The 26,886-nt window shown below is 38.3% G+C and overlaps 1 protein-coding gene across 1 annotated transcript; it reads right to left on the bottom strand.

Moving 5' to 3' along the window:
- Positions 1-6,391: 6,391 nt before the first annotated feature.
- LOC107584004 (leucine-rich repeat neuronal protein 3-like) lies at positions 6,392-18,021 on the bottom strand. Its single transcript, XM_016270395.1, has 2 exons — positions 17,732-18,021; positions 6,392-10,006 (listed from the first exon to the last, which is right to left on the bottom strand). The coding sequence occupies exon 2, from the start codon at positions 9,663-9,665 to the stop codon at positions 7,545-7,547; it is 2,121 nt and encodes a 706-aa protein (XP_016125881.1). The 5' UTR covers positions 9,666-10,006; positions 17,732-18,021; the 3' UTR covers positions 6,392-7,544.
- Between the last annotated feature and the right edge of the window lie 8,865 nt (positions 18,022-26,886).

Here is a 26,886-nt window from a genome sequence, read left to right as displayed (position 1 = left end):
GGAATCAACAGAGGATAATGAGCATCAAATACTTTTTTTCTGCAGCACAGGCAATTGTTATTGTAGTTCTCAAGGAAGCGTGTAATGAACTGAGGGAATATGGCATTTTTAATCTTCTGGTGCGTTACAAGGAGCAGGGCTATATGGAATGCATAAGGTGTCAATGCACAAGCTTTAAAATTTCAGAGATGAAATGAAAGGCAACTCTGGTGTTGTCACACCTTGCATTAATGTATTAAAGGGATAGTTCACCCAAAAATGAAAAGTCTGTAATTAATTACTCACCCTCATGTCGTTTCAAACCCGCAAGACCATTGTTCATCTTCGGAACATAAATTAAGATATTTTTGATGAAATCCGAGAGATTTCTGACCCTGCATAGACAGCGGTGCAACTACCACGTTCAAGGCCCAGAAGGTTTGTAATGATATCATGTGGAATATTTTAACGATGTCCTTACTATACCTTTCTCATTTTATGGAAACAGCAAAAAAATAAATAATTACATAAAAAAATAAATCATGATTAAGGGATTTTCTCAAAATGGTTACAAACTTTCTTTTCAGAACAGCTGTGACTTTTAATTTCCAAAACACACCCATCTATATATATATATATAGTCTAATAAAATGAAGGGCGTAAAAACAGTATACATATGAGCAAAAATCATAAAGAGTGTACATAATTCTGCATGGCTTTTATCCAGTGAAATCAAAACAAGAGAGATACTGGACTGTTACAGTACATGGGAAATACAAAAAGTATTTATTTGCATTATGGGTTCAAGAGAAAGAATATGCAATAAAACTGAAGAGTAATATTCTATAACTGAATATTGTTATTCCAGATTAATCACATTTCTCCCACTTTTAACAGTCTTCCAAATACAGGGTATATACAGGAATCATGGAGTTAAATTTAATACCTTTTAAGACTCTTTCCATAAATTTTAAGACCTCATCGCCACTCCAAGTTTTAACCGGATACATCGGCGACATTTTAACTTACATTTACTATATATTGATTGTAAGATAGCGCAACTAAACAGACTTACTTTGTGATAACTCATCAGTTCAACATAATTCAGAAGTGGAGAACGAAGCACAAGAGAATTAATTGAGTGACTAACCAATGCAACCCAAGAAACAAGAATTAGACCAATAAACAAAACAACTGACAAAACTTATTGAGGAGGGAAAATAAAGCTCTTCGAGCTAACGGGGCAATGAGTTCACACAGTATATTAAAAAGATGTATTTGTCACATCAACTCAAACCATAGCTGTTTTGTTGAACACCTCTCATGACAAACATCTGACTGATCAGACAGTTTACCTGTGATTACGGAGTGCTTGATTTGATGCAGACTTGACAGAGTGTCAGTACTGCACCTGATCATGGAAGGTAAAATAATGATCACAACTATTACATCATTTTAATTGTGCATCTCAAGCCAGTAATAAAAAACCAGCCGAAGTAGCGCAATTACCATGTCCCAAATATAAAAATGTAATTTCCATCCCTAAAATACATATTTTACAGTCACTGTTATGCACATTTATCATAAACACAGCTCAAATGCTTCCTACTAGTGTGGCCCAAAACATTTAGCACAGTTTTATTACAGGTAGAATGCAAAATGTTTCAGTGCAAGCATTTCAACCAAATGGAATTTATGCAATATTTCAAACCTTTAACCCACTGGGGAAAATCAACCCATGGCAACAGTTTAAAAGCAGCCCAATTTCGTGGAAAACAACAACAACAACCCTGCATCCAACATGAGCTGCAGAAGTCAGATTTGACTAATCACGGGTCAAAAGTAAGGAGAGATAACTGGCAAGATGTTCATTGACAAATATCTTTTATCGTAGGATGTGCTCCCTTTAAACAGTGTGCGCGCGATCGCGAAATCAAAAGTGTAAGTGAACTACGACTGAGAGCGCTCATTCAAAGGGGATTTAAATACCCCACATATTGATAGCGGCGACCTGATGCGCGAAAATAATATACAATATTAGAATGTTTGCGGGAGCGGACACAAAAATTGCGGGAGCGGATGGGAGCGTGCGGTAATGGTCAGAAATTCAGCGTGAGAGGGATCAACAAGCCCCGCGCTATCACGCAGCAGCACAGTCAGTCAGTGAGCACTGTAACAGATGAAGTAAAATTTTGCAGGATTCCATAAATAAAATACACAGAACCCCACTATTCGACAAATATACATAATGAAAAGATGATACAAAGTTTAATACCTTGGAAAATGACATTTAAGACTTTTTAATACTTTTTAAGGGCCTTAATTTTCTCTAAATTGATTTATCAACTTTTAATACTTTTTAAGACCCCGCGGACACCCTGTTTTTGAACCTTAAACCACATAAACACATTTCATTACACCAAATACACAAAATAATGTTATTTTTAGCAACATCATATGACCCCTTTATTGTGACTTTATCATGACCATCGACATTGTGGTTTTCATGGACTGTGGGGATTTCATAATCACTATAGTAATTTTATGGATCACAAACTCTTAACACTTGATTTGTTCTTTATATCGCTGATAACCAGATTACAATGTAATTCAGTGATACCCAGACAGGGATATGTATCTCTTAAGGGGTAGTAAAAGGGTTTAGGTTTTGCTGTGTTAAACATATAAAACAGAAATTACTGCTCTAAAATAAAGATGTTCAAATCCAAAAAAAAGTATTAGGTTTGTCAATATGTGTTAATGTGTGAGTTTTATTTTTAGTTTTAATAATTTTGCTATGTACTTTTGTCTTTTTCATTAGCTTCTATATTTCTGTTGTTTTAATTTATTTTTATTTCAGTTTTAGTTAGTAATTTTAGTACTTAAACATTTTCAGTTCAGCAACATTTGTAATTTTCATTTAAATCGTTTGTTTTTCGCATAATTGGATTTATTTTATTTCAGCTTTATTCCATTCAACAAAAACAATTTGGCGTATAACAGATTCTGTTTTTCTTAAAATGCTTTAGTTGAACAGGAAGATTACTGGTGTTTTTTTTATCCAATGTATTGGTAATTTTTAGTTTACATCTTGAATGCAGTACGTTAATACTTACCATACCAGTGAGTTTAAATGGAGAGCTTTTTCCCCCCGAGATCTCTCATGGGTCTCATATGGGTCTGCTGTGGGTCATTGAGCCCTGGCTGGTAGATATATTGTTCTTGTGGTGCCATCCAGATGCATTTTCCTGCAACTCCAAAGTGATTAGTCACATTGCATTTATGACTGGCTCAAATTGTCAATGAGCAAAGATTGCAGTATTGAATTTAATAGCCAGCTGCATCCAGGTTTTATTGACCTCCATGGTTTGTCCTCTGATCCAGGGGTCAGTACTTTGAAAATGATGCTGGGACACATGCAACAAGTTCAGCATCAGGCATTAATGGTAAAAGGCTCAGTATTGGCAAAATTGTTTTACGTTGGTGGCCATTTTCATTGGTGTTGCCTGGCAACGCTGCCTTAAAAGCTGCCCTGTTTATCGTCAGTTTGAAAAATGGAATACTGTGGATATTTGCTGTGTATACATTTTAAAATCACAAGGGCCCCATCTACAGTCTGCCTTAATGTGCCGTTACCATTATGTAATCCTAGATAGTATTGGGCTAAATTGGGCCGTCTCCATTTACTTGTGTTCACTCCAAGTATTTGCTGCTTATGGCTTGTTATAAAAGAATGTAGAAGAAGCTGGCATAACTTGGAAGTGACAAAAACACACTAAAATATGGGGATTATTATACAGGACTATCTGGTTATGCATTTTTAGACACCATAGTGACATTTCGATTAATTCGATACAAGTTTTTGGCGTAAATGTGCGGCACGCTATTTTCATTTTAAAACTTGCCCTCATAAAAGTACAAATTGTCCCTGAAAATCAATTCAATGGGGGCGAATATCATTCCTCAATAAAGAATTTAATTTCTGACACTGGCCGTGACCCTTTTTCTGTCCAGCTAGACATGAGGAATCTCTTTTATTGTCCATCTCTTTGTGTGGATAGCTCATTAGTCCATCCATTGATTGGGTTTCTCAGCTGCCTCGAAATTCTTTTCCGCAAAGACACGGGCTAAAAGGCAAAGCAATCGATCAATGATCAGGAAAGCAATGATCCATGCCAGAATCTGAGTGCCAACTGGCTAAAAGGCTCCCTAAGGAATCTGATGTTGTCCTCATTTTCACTCCGAGGTCTTAAGAACAGAGGACTGTTAATGAGCCATAACAGGACTGACTGTTTTTGGTATTATAAATGTTATTGAGGTGAAACGTGAAAGCTTGTCAAAATGAATTAACAGGTAAATGGCATTTGAAAATATTGAGATCGTATTTGTCAGCATTTTAAAGGTGCATCCAAAGAACTACTGTGTTTTTTGATGATTGCTTATCTGTGAGTAAAACATTTTGTTAACCTCATGACAAATGCATCTGGGGGCTGTGGTGCTCTGATGGGCAGGAAACATATCTGTCTTGACATTTTGTCTCTTCAGGAAATGCATTCAGTGTGGTCACCACTCAGAATTTAATACTGGCTGGTTAAATGCAAGATTGCCTTTCAAGGAAAAAAATTGACCTAAACTGCATTTTGTGTAAAATGTAATATGTAAATAAATTACATAATAGTTTTTATTTCAGATTTAAATACAAGATATTTCAGTATGGACAGTGTAGTATAATTTTGTTGACATTTTCATTTTGCCCCTGGATGATTACAGGGAACTACATCGCACATTGTTTTATATTTATTTTAATGGGGGCTGCAGCACAGCCACATTTTGCAGGCCAGATCACATCAGGGTGAGCTCACAGAAATTATAAGTGCTATAATTATCCAAATCCCTGGGTGCTTGTGAAAGAAATATAAATGATTGTTGTCATTTCGCTTCTTTTTATTGCAGCGGTGGCCTGTAGCAGGAAAGACCCAAGTACAAATATGTAGTTTTTAATAGGGCAATAACTCAGATGTCCAGCTGGGTTTGGCTCATAAACAAACAGAACTATGGGACGTTTAATTTCTCCTTAGTGAGACTACCTAAGCGAAAAAGACTGCTGTTAAGAATTTTCCTGCGATATTAAACATGTTTTCAGGTATTATAGAATTGAATTAGTCTTAGACAGTGTAAGTAGCTTGTTCAACAAAAATCTGTTTGGTGAAATAGAGGAGATATCATTGTTAGGCCCCTAAAGCTTTTAAAATCTCTCCTACTCCTTTCTTAATAATAGTGATTCATCTAGAAATGGTTTAAAATGCAGACAGATGAGTTCTAATATCATGTTAGATGGCCTTGGAGTTCTTTTATCTGTGTGAGGTGCAGGGAAATATATTTGAGGATTCAGCACTTTTAATTTTGTTTTGTCCTCTTTAAGAATTCAATTGTGACATCTTGCTGATTCCATTCATTCAGGATGTATCAGGTTTAAAACAGATATAGTATTGCTGCCACTGTATAATCTTGCATAATTAGTCATTGAGTTTTTACTTTTGGTACAATGCTTTCTATCTGTTGCAGGCTTATCTGGTTTATCATACTTCTGCTACAATGTCATTTTTCTTTTGATGCAGTACAGGTACATGGTGACCTTGTCTGTAGCTGCAGAAGCACCTCAACCTGCAATATGACTGAAAATGGAGGGCAAAGGCTTGTGGACTTCAGTCTGCCTGAACAGTGCCAGCATAGACTTTGAGTTATAATTTAGCTCTCCTTGTGTTTGACTGATAGCCGGCCTCTAAAAGGCCTGTCTGCACTGCTGAAAGCCTCGCTGATGTACGAGCACGCCTGTCTGACAAATCCTCTGTGTCAGTCAGTGGCTGACGAGCATTCATCATGTTTGTAATTTTTTGGGTTGTGAGTCTGTGCTGGATCTTAAATGGAGCAAATACAATGTGATTCTTTGCAGCTGATTCGTTTGTCTTAGACTTGAACCAGGCAGTCCCCTCTTTATGCCACTGGAAGAATAATTCTCCAGAAAATAAAAATTTTGTAATTTGCCGACCCTGTTGTTTCAGTCACATTTTACGTACTTTTGTGAAACAAGTTTAGCAGAATGTCTAAGCTGTTATTTTCCGAACAACGTTTTATTTATGGTCCTTTTCTTATTATTTGTAGAGTTTATTGATCATTTGCACTGCCACATGTTCCATGTTGACTTGTTTTTGTAGGCTTGACAGTGTCTATTCCTATTCACTTGTATTGTACAGATAAGAGCACCTTGGAGATTATGCTAACCCTCTTTTGTGTTCTACAGAAGAAAAAGTCCTACGAGTTTGGAAAAACATGACAGCATGAGAACATTAATTTCTGGACACTATTCCTTCAAGACACGTTTGTTAATCACGGTAAGGCTTTTTCCCCAGAACTTAGATCAGTAAACATACTGATTCCAACATGAGAAGGAAAAAAAAAAAAAAAACGCTGACATTTATTTAGTTTTTACATTACCTTAAGCACATTGGTCTCATTGACTAATGTGCTTAGGGTAGAACAGACAGCACAGTCAATATAAAAATCGCTTTTTCACACTCAAAGCAAGGACGCAATGCTTTTAATCCACGTTTATACTAAAAAATACTCATAGTATTTGCACAAATTTGCATGTGAGGCTGGAATCATGGCTCTGTTCTCCAGGGATCTCTCAGGAAACCATTAGAAGTAACATTCAAAAGTGTTTTTTTTTTTCTTCTTTTTTTTCTGGTCTAAGATTCAGGAGTAGGCACTTACCCTGTCATGATCAACCTTCTGCAATTTATGTCTGAGAGATGCTTTTAAAGTGTCTGCATTCAACAACATCCAGTCCTGATAGTAATATAATCAAATATAATATATATTTATGTATGTAGATTCCTTAAGATGTACATTTGTGTTTTATTCAGCAAATGTGTAGTCTCGTTACTTAAGTTGTATCTTTCATACTGTAAGTAATTCACACTTGTTTACTGCCTGGCTACTGCACAGAAGATACCTGTTACATTTCTGGATAGAATATATAACAATTTTAGGCATGAAAAGACAGATCTGCTTTTAAATAGAAAAACAACATGTTTCATTAAAAGTTCACATCATAATCACCGTAATCTTCTATTCTACTAGATTTCCTTCTTAACAAACAGTCGGGTCTCTAACACGCCTATGTGGTTGTCGTACAGCACAGACGGTATTGCTTGGGACCACAAGGACTGTTCCACTACTCTTTACACATTTAACAGTCAGGTATGAGAAACAACACCTTCCTGATGTCTTAATATCATCTGTTTTCAGTGAATGGCCCAGAAATATCACACTGCATACTTTAGCAGCAAGTCTCTACCTCTCGCTAGTTACCACTGTTCCATTACATCTGACAGCTCGTGATGAGGGGCTATAGAGCTAGTTATAGATTTTTAGACATCGCTTCCATTTGAATTTGATGTCTGTTTCAAGGCAAAAAGATAAATGGCAAGTTGGAAAAGCAAGTTCTCCGCTCTTGCCTTGTCAATTTGCTTGTAGTTTTTGTGGTCCTCTGCAGGTACAGCTTAAAATGCATTGTCCAACACATTTATGACTGTGGCTTTCACCTCAACAGCAGCTGGCATCCGTTTGCCAGAAATCCAGAGCCTTGTAAAGGGAGACTGCTGGCTGGTCTCAGACATCAGAGCCATTTTGGAAGGGTATCGCTTCAGTTCTCCATAAATGCAGTGGTTCCTCATAAAGACATAAATCAGAAAGCAAGCCACTGAGATCACAATGAAAAGCACACCAAAAGCAGCAATCAGCACCATGTCCCACCTCTCGGAGTCCTTTACGTCTTGTTCTAATCCTTTAGTTAGGACATTGACACATGTGGTGTCATGTTTATGATGGATGCTGTGAATGTCCACGCACACTTTGTACTGTGTAGCAGGGCTGAGATGTGTGAGATTATATACAGTCACATCAGATGTTACCCTAGCTGTGAATGCCACCGTTGGATGGTTTGCAGTGGGCATTGTATACCACTTAATGTTTGGTGCCAGGCTACCATGAGAGGCATTCCAGGATATCAAAACAGAGTTGGTCTGTACAGATTCGATGTTGACATTCAGTGAGTCATTGACGGGTTGTGGGAAGTATCCATTTACCTCCACTGAGACAGATTTCAGGTCTGCTCCAACAAGATTGTGTGCCACACATGTGTACAATCCAGCCTCGCTCTCAGTGATATCATAAATATCAAGTGTGCCTTCAGGGTGCATGTAGAATCTCGCAGAAACAGCATTTGGGATGACCCTTCTCCCTGACGGAGTCACCCAGTAAATGTCTGGCTCAGGTTCAGCAAAGGCACGGCAGTGAAGAGACACAGATCTCCCACTTTCCACACTGATTTGTGTGGGGAGGCCTTCTGAAGAGATGAGAGGCAGACAGATCTCCATCATCTCTCTGAAGTGAACCTGCCGCACATGCTGACCTTCAAACTCTGGAGGTTCCACACAGAACAGGGAATCAGGCTCCATGAAGCGAATGTTTGTCTTGTTCATGTTCATCCACCGTACAACGCAGTCACAGCGGATAGGGTTAGAGTGCATGCTAACCTCCCGGAGATTTGGGAGGGACTCCACTGTTATCCTGTGGAGGGCACTTAAAGCATTACCATTTAACATTAGAGTTTCCAGCCTCGGCAGCCTACAGAAAGCATTTGGATGTATGTAGGAAAGTTTGGGGTTGCTGGTGGCTTCGATTTTGGTCAGTTCTGGGAGGTTGTTGAGGGCAAAACTATCAATGGACACCAACTCAGGCATGCTGTTAATGCCGAGCTCCTTAAGATGGAGCATGTCCAGAAAGTCACCCCTCTGAATTCGCCCAATGGGGTTCTTATTAAGATCCAAAAACTTGAGGCTCTTCAGATTCCTGAGAGCACCATGGGGTACCTTAGGGAATGTATTATCATAGAATGAGATACTCTCCAGATTGTCAAGGCCCAGAAGTGAGTCATCTGGTATATGTGACAGGTTCATTCTAGTAAGAACCAGGCTGCGAAGGTTTCTCAGAGGCTTGAAGTTCATATTCTGAATAGAGAGGACAGGATTTTCCCCAATTATTAGAATTTCCAAATTTGGTAAGGGCTCAAACCATTCGCTTTTTATACTCTGAAGCCGGTTGGAGTTGAGGTGAAGTCTCAGCAAGCTCTGAAGGCCACGAAAAGCCTCGGGAGAAATGAAGGAGATGAGGTTATGATTTAGGTAGAGCTCCTGAAGGTTGGTCAGTTGAGAAAGGCTGTTGTCTGGTAGGGCACATATCCAGTTTTCCTCCATGTGTAGGGATAAGAGTTGAGGGAGGTGGCCAATATTGACATCACTTATTGATGACAGGTTGTTTTGGGAGAGATCAAGCTCTGTGATGTTTGGCAGGTAATCCAAAGGGCGCTCAATCTTAGCAATGTTGTTGGTCTGCAGTAAAACGACTTGTGTATCAGATGGCAATCTCATGGGCAGGTTAAAAAGTCCTAGGTCATTACAGTCAACAGTGGGAGCCTCCATATAGACAGAGCTAGGGGAAAACCAGGGTCTAATCTCACATACACAAAGTTTGGGACAACTGACTCTCTCTTCTGCAGCAAGAACCAAGGTAGTCACTGCAAGACCCACTAGCAAATAATCCGCAAATGATATGTCCTTCATATTGGCACAGTTCCCACCAGTAAGTAGTTGGTCCTAAAAGATTTTGTGGCAAAAGCACTTCACTTCAAAAATAATCAACCATTTGTGGTGATCACGTGAATCCAACAGAGGACCTTCCCTAGGCCCTGACTGATGTGCTGTCAACAGATGCGATGTCCTGTCGCCAAGTCTCCCGTAATTCAGATTGAAGGTGGCGTATGAAATTTTACTGGTTGGGCAGATAAAGGTAAAAAGGTCACCATTAAACCTCAGGTAGCGGCGGTTTCAGCTAGGCAGAAGCAAGGTCGTTCATTTCATTTAATACTACAGATGATGCCATCATCAGCCTAATCCACTTCTACCTGAAGAAAATAAGAAGAAAGAGATGAAAAATATTAGCATATAATTAACGAAAAAATGCAAGGGCATCACTAAGGCAAGACAGAGGCATGCTGACATTTACAAAAGCCACATTAAAGCACTCTGATGTCTGCTGGCATTTTATTCAGCAGTACCTTGCACGCTAAGCCTTTGACATACGGATATGGGTGTCCTTCACCTTGGATATTATTTTGGGATTCTGAAGCTGAAGTTCACTAAAATGTGTGAATTATGAAGCTTAGTGTGTTTGACATGTAGGCATTAATATTGCTGCTTATTTTTTTAAAGGGTAGATTCCCCAAATGCAACTCACCGTGATGAAATGTTCTAGCCATGTACACAAAATTTCTCACTACACTCCACTCCACTTTAGTGAAAATAACACAATTGGGCTATAAGCAACATATACCATGGCCTTGAATACAATATATTTTAATTGCAAATACCACATAAAGTATCAATATTACTTTTAAACACCAATTTGTTATTTTTCCACTGTTAAAAGCAACTCTTTGTTGTACTACGCAGAATACTGAAGAAAAATCAGCAATTCTGTGAGAGCTCTCCGCATCACTAGGGTTACTATGAAAAGTGCCATAGCCAGAATGCAAGTAAGCAAGACAGACAGAAAGAAAGAGACTGTTCCATCACACTATCATCCCTCTTTTCAACTTCAGTGCCTAAGGAAGGTGAAGTGAGGATACCACAGAAAGTCTTCAGTATGCTCCACAGATGGAGAAACACAGAGTTCATTCCTCAACACTCTTTGGAGGTGATAGTGTGTTTTTTGGTTGAGTAATTGGGGCAAAATGTGTGATTTTCCAAGGCAACAAGATTCTTAATTAATCCAAGAACACTCAGAAAAAGCTTCAATACAGGGGACCTTTATGATGAACAATATTTTCAGCAACAGAATCTGTTTGAAGTACATGATATATAGGGCCTTCCCCAGATCAGGTGATTTCTGTCTGGTGGGGGGTTTCTGCACCTGATCTGTTGTCTCTCTATCAACGAAGTGTACTTGTGTTGTAAACAGAGACGCTAGGAACTACACTGAATTGTCTCATAGACAACGACCGTCAAATTGTTAAGCCTAGCAGGTAATGAGGGCTTTTAAATTTGGGTGTTTATTACACCTCATAGATGTGCCACTACTCTCACGGTGGTTGGAAAATGGCTGCTTGACAATACCTGTGTCAGCCATAAATACTGGAAAATGCATCTAGTTTTCCTGACTGACACGAATGGCCTATTTTCCTGACGTGTTAAATGGAGCACTGCTCCTACAGCACCTGCATGTTCTCTCTAGTAGTGCAGGTTCACTACTAATGCAGTGCGTAGGCATGCTTGTCTTTTCAAAGCATAGTGTTAATGTGCAATAAATGAAACTGCAGTTTGTTTTTCTTCTAAACTTTCTAGTCTCTTGTTTTAAATTGTGATAGTTCTGGATCCCTGATTTTCCCAGATATTAAAGTATCAAGATATTAAAATTAGTACTTAGTATTTAATAAATGTTTAGAATTTAGGATGCATTTAGGAGAACTGTTCTGGCGGCCCACATGCAATGTTTTATCCTTCTTTCTATTTTCTGTTGTGCAGGAAAGTTTTTTTCATCTTGCCCTTTTAGACAAGGTTATGCTTTTGATGCAGGGCCAGAGTTTCCGTGTTCAGTGATTTCACATCGTGAACAGGACCATTTAACAATGCACAATAAAGGCATAGTTCAATGGGGCATGAATAATTTGGCACTGCTATGAGTGTGTTAAATCAAGCTTTCCATAGTCAACAGCATCATCTGCAACTGTTAGATTTCTGTACATTATTTCAGAATGTAATTATTTAGCTACATTTTAAAAAGGAACTAAAACTGTGTGGCAGTGGCATCATTATTGCATATATGTTGTGAAGTGAGAAGAAATCAAAGAACTTTTTAGTAATTTTAAGACTACAAAATCGATACACTAACCTCCAGAAATAACCCTGTTAGAGCCCTAGTTTCTGCGATGGTAAATAATGTATTTTTTGCGTGTAATGGCTGGCTCATGATCGTGTTCTGGAGGTTGTTTCTGTGAGAGTATCTACAAAAAACACTCCTAGGAGAGGAGACACTAATACAACTAAACCTGTATTAACCTCCACTGACTCTGTAACAGCAATAAAGGTATGGCGCACCCATTAAAAACTCCAGTCAAAGACAAATGAAGGAAATTAGGCTTAACCCAGTTAAGTGTAGGTGAGAACGTACAAACGTAAGAACTTGGAACAACACCGTGGCTCATAGAGCTTAAGTGGCAATACCTTGCATAGTGTGCCACGCTTTCAGAGACAGAGAGAAATGCAACTAATACCAGAGAAAATGGAATTTTAAAGATGGATGCCTCTAATCACCGTCCTGATGTACTGCAGAGTCAGTCAGCGAAATTGGAGAGAAGAGGAGTCAGAGAATCGTTCCCCGCCATTATTTGCCAGACCTGATATCACAGAGCTAGCATCATCTTGATTGGGCTTGTAAAATATAGGGGCATGTTTGAATAAATGTGTCCGGTGGGCAGAAGCCCTACTGACCCTGGGAAGTAACTCAGGCTGAATGGTGGCAGCCCGGCTCCTGTGTTTGCTTTGGGCTGAGTTGTTTGAGATAGGCTGTAAATCTTGGGCTGGGGACTGATTACTGAGCTTGAGGTCCTCTTAAACCCCAAGTTAGCGCATCTGCAGATTGGAAAATAGCTGTAGCAACTCAATGTAAACTGCACTGGGGATAATAACATGTTTTGTGTTTTTAAATAGGGATACACATACATTAATGCACATTGAGGACACTTTTCTAAAAAGAGCAGATACAATAATGTATTTTGATTTGATGATGTTTTATTCCTTAACAGTTCTCAAGCCACCACTTTCTTAGCCACTCCATCTCCAGGTAATTGTAAGTTAATTGTTACAAGCACAACAAATATTTATTTTTTGGGTTAGAACATAAAAGTAACATTTAACTGACCAGCAAGCTTACGTGGGTGTTTGAAATATATATGATGCCAGGTGTAGCAGTAGGCTTTAATTTCCAGTTAAACTTCTGTCAAACAGATCGCATGTACAGAAAGTAGGGCAGAGGTGGGATTGCTTCCTGTAGAAATAGCCCTTTGTATTATAGAGATGATTCAGAGGAAATATTGTTCAAATGGTCTTGAGAATTTTTCTCGCCCATTCATACAAATGTCTACAGAAAGACACCCCTGCTCTTACACCCATGCTCTCTCTCCTCATTGTGTTTCACTTAAGCTCTTATTTTTCCCCTCCTCTCTTAACATGCTCTGTGAAAGCTGTTCTCTCAGGCCTGGAGAAGACGCAAAGGGCCTAGGTGCCAGCCAGTTTGCATAGGCCTCTCAGTGGGTGGCATAGTCTGTTTTGCTGCTACTCCCCCTGCCCTGTACTTCATTGATTTGCCATTACACTATTTTCAAGGTAAGGGAAGAGTCCATTAAACTGGCTTTGCTCTGCAATGTGTGTGCATAATGAAGTTTCCAGTGCAATGCTCAAGGAACGTTTCCCTTTGCACCTGTTCTTATGTGCTAGAAAAATCAGCACCGAGTCGACGGTTAATGCAGAATCAATGTTCCAAATTAACCGATGGACTCCACAGGTTTCAGCTTTTCCACTGCCGTCATTTGTTTCCCTCAATGAATTCAAGTGTACATGAACAATTCTGGTATTTTGTAACTGATTGTTTGATGCTGATTTGCTCTTTTAATAAAATCTAGTTTGTGCTGATATAAATTAACTTGAACGTCAATTCCTGAAGGAAATACCAGTGCTTGCAAGGCAGAAATAGAACAGTGGTGATGTTCTAGACAAGCACAGGTTTTAAGATTTGGTTCTGTGTAAATGAAATGCCAGATCAGAGCCACTTTTGCTGTTGTCATGACACTCAGCGTGCATCTTATTTTATTTATTATTTATTTTCTCTCTGCAGTGCATGGGACCTCGCACCCAACGCAACACTGTCTTTGCCATGTAACAGTGTCCTAACTACATGCGACACCGCGACACGATAAAAGGTATCTTTTCCATGTTAATTGGATTTTTTGTCCTAACTAGCCACTGCGGCGACACACGAAATTTCAAATTTAGAAACGGTTTCTATTTCCGCAACGTCGCGGCTGGAACAACAACATACAAAATCTATATGGCATTAGATAATCTCAGGTAATTATATGCTTTATTCAAAGTTAAACGTGTCTAATATGAGTTTAAATATCATATTGCATGACCTTATAGCCATACTGAAAGCAACAATAGATAGTTTACCTGCGAACCAATGAGTGTATCCCATGACAAAGATGCTATCAGTCACTCAGTATGTACATTTAATGATGTTAAAAAGGTTTAATATTTATGAATTAGATTATAAACGTATCCATTTCGTTGCGAGAGCAGTGCGCTTTCAGAGAGAGCCCGCCCACACATGCTTCTGATTGGCTGTGATATTTGATTGATTCTGTCGTGTCACAGTGTCACGTCGCGTTTGGTGTGGACACCCAAATTGCTTGTCGCTGGAATCTTGTCGTATCGCGTGTAGTTAAGACACGGTGTAAGAGTGACTTTAAACTCTTAAATAGATCTAAGGACAAAAATACCAATCGCAAGTCACTATGCAAATAGTTGCAAGGTGGAAGGGCAAACCACAATTTGTTTTGCAGATATTACAATGGATTTTGAATGGTAAACATCAATTATTTTATTTCTTTTAATATTAGGCTAAATTCTTGGGGAAGAAAGTGAAAAGGGGTATATCAATACAGTTCTACCATGCAAGCACTAATTAATATATTGTATATATATTGTATTTATTTGTTTATAAGCAAAAAGCATGCTATTCGAAGGTTTAAAGGTTTAAATGCACATTCTTGCTAAATTTGCCAACCAGTTGGCCAACTATTTACAGGTAGTTACTACATTACCCATCAAGGATCAATAAAGTATCTCTTTATCTCTCATTCCTATTAATGACCCCTTTCTAAGCTAGTCTTCATTGGAAGGCATTATTGCTCATATAGCTAGAGATAAACTGATTCTCTGGGTGCAAATGTGGTTTGGATTTAAAAACACATTGACAAGAATTAGAATGCAGAATGTTTAGATGCCAGTACAATCATTTTTACATCAGATGTAAATTTTATTATAATTTTAGAACTCCAATTGTACATTCTCTTTGAGTTTAAAGAGAGTTTTCCAGAATTTTCCCTTAAGGTTCTGAATATGCTGTAAGAAAATTCTGACTCATATTGATATAACCATATTGCTCATCCAGAGACATGTAACGTTGCTATTTGCTCTAACATGCATAACCCAGGCTGAGGAAAAGACACCATGCACAATGGACAGAATAATTGCATCACTAAACTAAACTATATATGTAGAACCTAATTATGAAAACCAATCAAATCTCCCCAGGGTAGAAATACAGCATTTCACTCTAATTGGGCCTGATTGATTGAAAGCGTGTTCCCAACAGCAAGTGTCAGTCGATCTATCTGTGTAGCAGTGCATGGTTTATTGTGTTCTAAACATCTCTAACTTGACTGTTTAGGCATAATGAGATCCCAGTTCTCCCAGTATGCGCTCTATAATGCACAGAATGCCTCTAATACAGGTATCAGTCTAATCTAAGAACAGATGGAGAGCACAGCAGTGCTTCTCAGATGGTTCTGCTCTGTTTACTCATGAAAACACAGATAGCATACGCTGCTATCATATTCTCTTATTAAAGTCTATATTTTGAAACAGAACTAGTCGAGTCTTTTGCAACAATGAGAGAACGTGGAGTGTGGCGACCTTTTCAACAGACGGAGATTGGGGAGAAATCATTAAAAAGCCAGTTTACCCCGCCTTAGATCTTTTTTTTCCCTATTTGTATTAGACATGGCAGGTATAACTATAAATATATATATATACCTCTAAAAGTTAATTCATCATGTTTCTGCATATTTTTGATATTAAGATATTATATTAACATTTTCATTAATGCATTTGGCACAGGCATTATCCAAAGTGACCCTCGGTGCAATCAAGGTATGCTTTCAATGGGAATTGAACCCATGATATTAGTGTGGCTAGCATTATACTCTGCCAGAACATGAAAGCATTTTAATATTTCATTTGTTTGATGAAGTGTTCAGCTAATGAAATGCTACACTTGCTATTTTTCAACACACATGTTGTGATGTTATGTTTCGAAGCCCACACCACTTTGCACTGACAATGCAGGCTTGCATAAATTGGATTTCAAACCGCACATCCCCCATTGATTTGTGCTTCAAACTGTTTAGTATGACGCAACGATCAGAGAAAGCAATTTTCCAGCACCTCGTCATACAAAGAGGTACTAAAATCAGTTAAACACTCCAGTGTGCTCACAGAACCCGCGTCTGAGAGATCCTTAATATCAAGGGTTTTACTTATTGTCTGTTAATTAGTGCAGCCATCAAGTGGCCCATGTGATTACATCTGTGATTAAGAATTGCCCGCTCAGGTCTGAGTTTGGAGAGTTTGGCATGAAAGAGACTCCAAGGACACAAACTGGTTGGAGTGTATTGTCTACCATTATGCCTAAAAATATTTTTGCTCAACATTTTTACTTTGTAACGAGTCAGTGGCCTGCCATCAGCGAGGGACAACTGGTAATGGCTGTCCCAGGCCCTGTGGTGGTCCCACTAAGGTCCTCTATGGGAAAGCCCAATCCTTCCATATTTTTCTTTCAGGACCAATGACTTTTGCCCCTGAAACCCATTTTTCTAATTGGTATCTGCTTGCTAGTAGAGGATCATATATGGATATTTATTATGCACTTTTTTTTTTTTTTACATAATTCTATTTTAATATTTTTTATTTTAATCTTAATTTAATTCACACTACCCCAAATATGTGTTGAAATAATGCATGCATGCAAACGCATGCTATTTGCAATCCATAAGACAACCTCTGACTTGTGTTTTAGAAAGTGCAAAGCCAGTCATGCAATGATTCCACACCGCCTCCATCTACAAAGAGATGTGGGAGGACAAACTCGCTGGTTGTGTGATTAACAGCTGGGGTAAAAAAAAAAGTCATCATCTGCATAGGAGGTGTTTTGCTGTGGACGGTATAAATTAGGCTGAAGCAATGAATGCAGATCAGACGAATGGATCAGAATCACAATGCCTCCATTCAAAGTGATATACGTTCATTTAACGATACTTACTGTATAGTGGATGCTCAAGGCGACTGCATTTGAAATTCATGTGCTATAGGGGTGCTGTAGAACATCTTGGACGGCAACAGGGTGATTTAAGGGAGATTGAGAACAGCCAGATGCAAGACTGCCTGTGGCTATTCGTCCAGGACGTGCCTTGTGTCCAAAAAAAATACGCATCCCAAACTGGAGCACAGATTTCCTGTTGCTGCTGCTACAAACACATGTGTTTGTTCTCCGACCGCGACATCAGCAACAGGAATTCTGTGCTCCAGGTTGGCATGGCTATTTATTCAACTACCTACGTGCTTGTTATCCATTCCCTTCCATTTCTGCTCCTTCACGGTCGTTTTGCAGTGAACTAATCACTCTGACGCATATTCCTTGAACTTGAATGTGGATGCTCATGCAGTAAATACCAACTAAGATTAATATTAATGAACCAAATAGATGAGGTATATCGGAAAATGTTCAAACTTACCGTTTCAACGTAAGTCATTCCGGTCAATAAAACGACATGTATTCCGTTCATCTATAGTGCAGTGCTCCAGAGAGCGGAAAGCCCGCGCCACGCAAATGAAAATAAGCGCGCGTGGTCTTCTTTTAACGCAGATGGAGAAATAGCAGCGGTTCGTGCTCCTAACGTTAAGATTTTGCCTTGCGAATGAGGCAAAATCCACCAGGTGAGAGCCGTCTGGAAGCTTTTTAGAGTCCCTCTCATTGACAACCTCCTCCTTCCTCCGCGTTCAGAGGCGCATCTGCAGCCGCTCGTTCGGTTGTCACATTGACATGCCGCTGTCTGCCCAGCGGTCATTAATATCGGAACAGCCCCCGAGTCTCCAGAGATCAACCAATAGCGGCGGTGCGGAGAGAAACTCTCGCAACTGATTGGCTAAGCAGTCGCGTCTGTCCGTTGGAGAAATAAGGAGAGGCAGAAGAAAATGGATATGTTGATATTCATTTCTGATTGCGTCGTATTTATTTATTTTATTTTATTTTTTTCAGACAGAGTATGAAAGATCATCGTGTGTTTATATAGTTTCTAAAGTAATATAACCTCAAGTTCAAAGCATAATATGGGGGAGCATAAACAAGTGCTCGTTGTCATACTTGGACACGCCAATGAATATTTCTCAGGGTTGGTTTATTTAGTATTTAAGTTAATTTCAAGAGGTTCTCAGTCTTGACTTACAAAATCAGTGCATGTTGTTTTTCTATGGCGTTTGTTGTTGTTACAATGAAAACGTAATGGAAACCATGTAGGATAGGCTTTTTATCTGAAATTAGGCCTACACTGTAATTTTTAGAGATAGTTAAAGATTATTTAAATAAATCATTCATGAAACCGCAAATATACACTAAATAGCATACAATTGTTTTGTCCAACAAAAAATTGCTCACAATTATTATTTGGCTGCAATTATTTTGCTTTTTAAAATAACTGTATCATTTTTAAACATTTAAAAGATGTGAAAACTTGGGGAATCACAATGATGCTGATAGACAGTGCTCTTACTTGGTATTACTTAAGTAATAACTGTTGTGTTTTTTATATTTTTGTATCATCGCAGGCAAGGTGTAGCAACTTCATTTAAGGACCAGAACTACCCAACATCCCAGAATTTTGGGCTGAAAAAAAAAACAGGAAGCTGAAGGTAGGCTTTCCATGTTTCCAATTCTTTTGATTCTTGTTTCAGGGACTCTGACAGAATGCGTCATTTTTGTGGTGACCCTGTTTTTAGGGATGAATTCACTGTGAAGGTGCTTTCCTGAAACGGACCTGTCTTGCTTTACAGCCCATGCACAGGTCCTTCACAGCTCACCCTCGGGACTGCACACACCTTGAGAAAACAGGGATATAACTCATAATAAAACTCCCAATAGGGTCGGACACTAGACCATTTTTTCTGTTCTGGCATCAGGAGACTGCTCTGCCAAAGAAAAATGTGCATGTACTATAAAAGCATAAATCTGGGTTTTGGTTGATGTCAGCAAGTACCAGGTTTTTCATCAGTCCATGCCCCCATTTATGAAAAATTTAGAGGAATATTAGGAATTTGTGAGGCGGTTTCATCGTGGCATCTGTTTTCTGACAGATAAGGCCTTAGAGGGCAGTTCAGTTTATTGACTAGAATCCCACAGTTATAAATATTTTTACAAGAAACTTAGAGAAGATGGTCTTACAGCCTCTGACAAAGACATAGAACCTGTAAAGTTTTCTGAAGAGCCTTTAGCAAAAGTAATTTAAAAGCTACAAGCGTATTGATTCTGAAACCACCATTATGGCAAATACTTGAACAGTTGTAAACATTATTAAACTGTATAAAACTGATTTTAATTTATGATAATATGTTCATGTCAAATTGATTCAATGCTTGTCAGTCATAAACCACGCATGCCAGGCTATTGAACTATAAACTAGTCTTCCGCCAAATAATAGTCAACAGAAGTCCTAAGAAACCATTTTTTTTGTTAACCACAACTTCTTGAACTCAACATGCCATAAGTTGTTTTCTCGATCTCAATTTGTTCCCTCTTATTTTTTCTTTTGTCTAGAGGTGACAAAGACATATGTCTATAGCACTGCATCATGGATGAGCGTATTTTTACTTTGACCGAGGACTCGCCCAAGCTAAACCCCTGAAACACCTTTTCCAAAACAGTGTCCTTAGAGGGATTTGTCATAGACACTATCGTGACTTTGAACATGTGGTTAGTTTTATTGCCAGCCAAAGGATGTTTGACAGATGCAGATAGTTCACCCAAAAACAAAATTTTGCTTAAATCTTTTTCACACATTACATCACTTGTTCACCAATGGATCCTCTGCAGTGAATGGGTGCCATCAGAATGAGAGACCAAACAGCTGATAAAAACGACACAATAATCTATTTTTGTGAAGAGTAAAGCTGTGTGTTTATAAGAAACAAATCTTATATTAAGACATTTTAACTTTAAGCCGTCACTTCTGGTTCATATTCCATTATAATTCTTCCTCCGGTAAAAAAGTCCTTCCCCTGTTGTCCTCTCACATCAAAATCCGCCGACATATTTGTTTAGAACTGTTTTGGACTGTTTTCGCTGGTAAAACTGTGCATATTTCTCAGACAACTTTTTTTGGAAAAAGAAATATTATGTATGGAGGACTCGTATTTTAGCTAGAAACAGCAGCTTGAAGTTGAAAACTTTTTAATGATGGATTTTTCATACAACATGCAGCTTTTCGCTTCACAAGATGTTAACTGATGGACTGGAGTCATGTGCATTACTTGTGGATTATTGTGATGTTTCTATCAGCTGTTTGGACTCTCATTCTGACGGCACCCATTCACTGCAGTGCATTGGTTCTGTTCTGACTTGTGACTGAAGAGAGAAATGGCAAGTGACACTTTTTTTTTCTCTCATGAGAAAATTACGGCGAGATCACAAGAAAATGATGCATGACCTCTTAGGGCTTCTGTATTATTCTGATTATTATAATTTATATAGAACTTTTATCCTTATTATATTACTGTTGCAGCCGTGTTATAAAATAAAAATTGATAAAAGCAATGCCCCATTGATAGGTAATAGCTGTGACATGAGCCACAGACATAAACAGTCTAATTTCTCAATATCCACTGCATCAGCACATTGCTTTTCAGTTTGGTGGAGTTGCAGAAAAGCTGGACAAGTGATGCTCCGTAACGTAATGTGACAGTGGCATGCCTGCAGAGACGCATGAGTTGCCTGGGAATACGCCTCTCAAACTGTAGCAGTTCTTGTGGTATGGGGCTGTCTGTGTCTGCAGTGCAGCTAACAGGCTTCCCAGGTGGGGGTTTGTTTAGTTAAGACTGATGTAGAGACATCCTGCCACCAGCCAACCACACACAACATCTCACTCTCCTCATTAGGCCTCCACACTCCCATGATGCTCAAGTTACTTTGCCAAGTTAAAAAATAGCTCATTTTCGCTTCCAATGTGCAACAGAATCAGTGACTGTGTTCTTTCTTGCTTTCTTTCTTTGTCATACTTCCTTTCTTTCAGGAGCCAGGTGTACTGCGAAATTTATTTCACCTATTAAAGGCTGCATAATTTGTAAGTAAAACAGTGAGAAAGGGTGGATTTATTAGCCGGTGATTAGAAGCTTGTGTCAGCACACTGGCTAGCCCTGCAGTTTAGTTTATGTATCTCCAGTCAGGCGTTCAACGCTCTTTAAACGGCCTTGTTAAGAGCGCAAACGTCCTGAGAGGCAGCCATCATACACATCCAGCTTTCCTCTGTTAAAGTCAATATTATTAGTATTCTCACCAGCACCTGTGTAACACCATTTCTTCAAGCTTTGCTCTGAATGCTACACAAGTTGACTGGATAAAAGGATAGATTTCTTTTTTGTTCCATACAAGAAAGCAGAGCGAGACTGCAGTTTTAGCCGCGGGATGTTCAAGGGCCTCTCTGAGGAGTTCTGTTGTCTCCCCTGGTTGTTCTGACTGAGTTCCCAGTAAAAGTGTCGAGGTTAACCTCGCTCATCTCAGCCGATCATGAGGTGAGGCTCCAGGAGAGAGCGTGCCATATCCTGGAGCTTCGATGTTGGGAAACGGGTGGTATACATAAGAAAATGAGACAGAAAAGAGAATAGAGAAGAAGAGGCTTCTTGTCGGAGGTGGCACTCTGGTTTTGTGGAAATGGACAAGTGTGGTGACTGATCGAGTGCACTGAGCTTGAGTTTCAGATCTCATTGCATGCATAGACTTCAAAAGCTCAATAACAGATTTATGACTGGCTTTGGCTGTCCATTGTTGAAAACCGTTTTTATGTGTGTGTGCATTTCTGTTCAATGATTTTGAAATTGAATCCAGGGATTTCCACCCAAGCCCGTTGCTAGAAATTCTAGGACCCTTACTTCTTATTCAACCATTTGTAAGGCAGAGATACAGTACAGCTTGATGGGACTGTGCATGTTGAATTGTGCTTTGATAAATTGCCCTGTGCAGCTTATGCACAGATGATCAAATCCAATATTTCAAATGAATATTACTCAGTATTTCTCTCATCAGAGTTCTCTTTTGTCAATACCTTTATCTCTTGATGTTTCTCATATATCTGGTCTTTGATTAGTTCCTTTATTTCTGCTTTTTACTGTTAGCTCTGTCCTTTCACTTTTCTTATATTTAAACTCATTTTGTACTGTATTTATTATCTGTCTTTTCTAGCTGAATACTGGTTATAGTAAAGTAGGTATAGATTCCATATAACTCAAATGTAATCGTTATTATTTAAATTATATTTAATAAATTTAAAATGAATTAAAATATCTCTTCTTGTTATTTCTTACCATATTTTGACAAAATACATTGAAAAATCTAAATAAATAAGGTATGTCGCATATATACATAGGTATTTATTTATTTATTTATAAAGTTGATATAGTTTTGAACTAATCGGTTAAGTGATTCATTCAGTGACTCATTTATAAATAATTCTGAACAGAACAGAACAAAGCTGTTGTGAATGATTTAAAATTACTTGCTCATAAAAACACTTCTCACCCCCTGCTTGCAAACCAATGTAACCTACAGAAAAACATGAATTTGTCATCGAAAATCATGTAAAAAAAAAAAAAATACATTGAAAAATCTAAATAAATAAGGTATGTCGCATATATACATAGGTATTTATTTATTTATAAAGTTGATATAGTTTTGAACTAATCGGTTAAGTGATTCATTCAGTGACTCATTTATAAATAATTCTGAACAGAACAGAACAAAGCTGTTGTGAATGATTTAAAATTACTTGCTCATAAAAACACTTGTCACCCCCTGCTTGCAAACCAATGTAACCTACAGAAAAACATGAATTTGTCATCGAAAATCATGTAAAAAAAAATTTAAATAATTATAATTATAATAAAAAACGGAAATATTTTCCCATTCCTTTCTTTTGTTATACATACTGATTTTTATCTCGGAAATTTGACTAGAGGCGTAGTATGTTGTATTTTAAAAAATTGTCACAGTATCAAACCTACAGCAGAACCGTTGTGTGTCTTAGTTTTCTAAAAAATCGGTTGTCTTATTCTGCATGACTGTATTTATATATATATATATATATGTGTGTGTGTGTGTGTGTGTGTGTGTGTGTGTGTGTGTATTTCATATATACTCTTAATCTTACCCCATACCTAAACTTAACAATTAAATTACTAACTATTAATAAACAGCAAATTGAGTTTACTGAGGCAAAAGTCATAGTTAATAGTTAGATAATAGTGAGAATTGGTCCCCAAACTAAAGTGTGACCAAAACACTTCTCACTCCTACTTTTATATCTGCAAAAAGGTGTGTGAATTTGTTATCGAAAATAATGTAAAAAATGTAAAATATTTTCTTTGTTTTATTTTGGAGAACATGCTGATTTTTATCTTGTACATTTGACTAGATACATGCAGTATCTTGTTTATAAACCTTTCTGAAGCCATGAGTTTAGAATTCAATGCAGGCAGAACAATTGTAGCTATTATACTGTATGTTTTTAGACTCTCCAGCCGTGCGCAATAGATGCATGAAATGGGGGCATGCATTGTGTACTGTATAACACTCAGGCCAGATGTTGAAACCCTGCAGATCAATGCTCTCTCCATTCCCTTTGATGTGCTGGAAACAGCAACTATTTTTATTGTTATTTTTTCAATGGGAGAAAAACGGCTGTAAAGGCCGTTTCTGAAGTGCACAGACATGTCAACGACCTTCAGATTTGTTTATTACACTTCAGCACCGATTGTGCTGGAAAAATGCCACTCAAACTGTCCATTTATGACAAAAAAATCGTTCAAGCTTACTAAAAAGAAGAGAAAGAGAAATAAGAAAAACAATAATATGGAACATGTGGGAACATCCCAAAGTTTTTGCATGAATGCCATTGTGAAGTGAACATTTTTAAGATGTTAGAACTATAAGAACAAACGAACACAGAGATGTGGCAGCATTGTGCCAGCATCTGAAATCTCCCTTGTTACTCTTTTGTTTCATTATATTCCTTTGTGCCTCCACAGTGAATGACTGGTGCTGATTATGCAAATGTGAAAGAAGCATGGGTAATTATCACAGTTGTGGATAGGCTTTGGGGAAAATGCTCCCTCTGCCATAGAGACGCTATAAGAAAAAAAAATGAGCTCAGAGCTTTGCAACAGTAACAACTTTGAAATAGCTACCAGAAGATGTATGTGGTCTTTCAATGTACTGCATTGGTAGATTTCCAGCCATATCCTCTATAATAAATAAAATCCATTCACTCGTTTGAAATAACATGTTGCCGTCTGTTTCACCAGCCTGCGTCTAATAAATGATTTATTCGTTTAAAAAGCTAAAGCTATTTATTTAGATAAATTCAATAGTCAGCTAATGCAATAGTTAATTATTATTAAAAATTATAAAAAAAAATTACAAAATAAAATATTATTGTTATTTAGGTTAATTCAATAATCACTTAATTTATTTAGGTTAATGCAACAGTTCAATTAATAATTAAATGACTACTACAACAACAAATAATAATAATAATAATAATAAACAGTTGTTGAATGTAAGTCCTGCCTGTGCAAATGTTCATGTGCATTAGTTTGACCAAAAATAAAATACTGTTTTCAATTTGAGCATAAAATGCAAATTTTGTGATACTCTTGTTGTCATGTTTTATTCCTAATTTGAAATCTGTTATTTAAATGCAACATTGACAAACAGTTTGTATTTTTCTTTCTCCACCCAAATAGTTTGAGGCTGTAATTGCATCGCTGGAAATAGCAGCTGAGTGAACTGACTCACCTTCAAGGGATGGACAATATTGCAGGTATCTTAAAATGGCAGCATCATAACATCAATAAAACAACACACACTAAACTATTTTACAAAGTTTAGTACCTCAGCTGAAACTTTGATATCTAGTCTGGGTGCTGACAGATTGACCTATATCATTATCTGTGTCACTGGAGGATGTCTGTTTATGGAGGAAAGCCTCTCTCATACTGTGATACTAGTGTTAGAACAAACCAACCTGAAAATGTAGAAACAGAGGGCCAAACCGCTGTGACTGGGTTAACAGAGGGCCAGCGCAGGTCTCCATTTCCATTTAGAAAATGTAGTGCCTCAGTGTATAAGTCAGTTTGTCTCCTGATCCTACTGTGCGCAAACTACCGTAATGCGGGTCAATAGGCGGAGAAGCTACTCTGGTGCTAAATTGGAACCTCTTGAAATTGGCCCCCTGTATTTAGCCCTGACTCTACTGCGGTGCAAACGCTGCACACCTAACTGAACATCGGCTGTCGGAAATTGAATGCTTTTTCTTTTTTCCAGAGTAAAGTTTGGTTTAAAAATATCCCCCATTGTTCGTGGAAAACAATAGCCGCAGATTTGCGCCGGGTGACAAGAGACGACGGTCCAGAGCTTTCCGAAAAGCACACATGCGGGTCTCTGCGGAGAACATGCTCACATAAATCATGTCCTGAAAAGCAGCTCCCTCAGGAAAATAAAAGTGCTTTTGTCGGGGCAGTCAGCAGAGTTCATAGCTCACGGGCAGGCGGCCAGAGTCGTGTGCTGCAGCTCTTGCGTCTGATCGCATATCAAATGGGATTATGACATTATGCGCGTTCCTCAGCCCTGCATTTTTAATTGAATTACACGCTCCTCTTAATGCAATAATCTCCCAAAGATCCACAGCATAATGTTCAAATCAATGATAATAAAATTAGCCCGTTTCTTTTTGTGAGTCTTGCGGGAGCGACTCGAGATCTCAGACGTCGGATTGCGCCAGAGAAGCCGATGCTTGCATAACGCCATGTGTGAGATAACACCCACGCTCGGGTGAAACACGTTCCAGAGATTGATCTGAATCATTGGGGCTGTTAAAACTGTGATCCTCCCGCGTCTGTGGTGACTGGTTTTCAGAGAGGGGCCCACACCGTAGGGAACCTTTTACACGCTGACAGCCAAATAAAAGGCTGGCCGAGGCTCTTTGCCCATTAACGTCATCCCTGAAAGCAGATTGTGTTGCCACGCAATTATACCGTGCTGATTCTCAAACAGCGGGTTTAGTTATCATTAATCCATCAGCTCAGAGATGGAGCCCGGCTGAACAGGCACATTTACGCCAGCCATAGTGTGGGGAATCGACTTTCTTTTGGCTGCACAGGCTGTTATTTATATGCATTTATCATTTATTTGTACAGAATTTGCAATGTTGCACACACATGTTATTTTCACTTTTTATTGTGCGAGGAGAGAAGGATGCGTGAGATACAATTTACACCGAATACCAAATTATGTTTAAAAGGACATTGCAGTTTTTACAAAGTAGAGGAGACGAGAAGTTGGCACGAGCACTGTGAGCTAAATTACACAAATGCTATGTTCGTTTCATGCACCTCAGCATTGACTGTGGTAATTTTTGTGAATTTTATGCAAGCTAAATTCCAATATTATGATATTTCATATCAGTGTCATGTTTTGTAGTAGTAAATGTCAGATGGGGGCAGGTTGTCACATATGTTTTATGTTGGCCTTAATAATGTTTTGATATTTTTTATAGGTTTGCTTTTCCATTTTTCCACCATTTTGTCATTCATAATTGTTTTGCTGTTTAAAATAAACTAAAAAAAACTC

This window comes from Sinocyclocheilus grahami, unplaced genomic scaffold (genome assembly GCF_001515645.1).
Source record: "Sinocyclocheilus grahami isolate Dianchi unplaced genomic scaffold, SAMN03320097.WGS_v1.1 scaffold56.1, whole genome shotgun sequence".
Taxonomy (NCBI): Eukaryota; Metazoa; Chordata; class Actinopteri; order Cypriniformes; family Cyprinidae; genus Sinocyclocheilus; species Sinocyclocheilus grahami.
The sequence above is the reverse complement of the archived record's forward strand: the minus strand, read 5'-3'. Positions and strand labels throughout refer to the sequence as shown.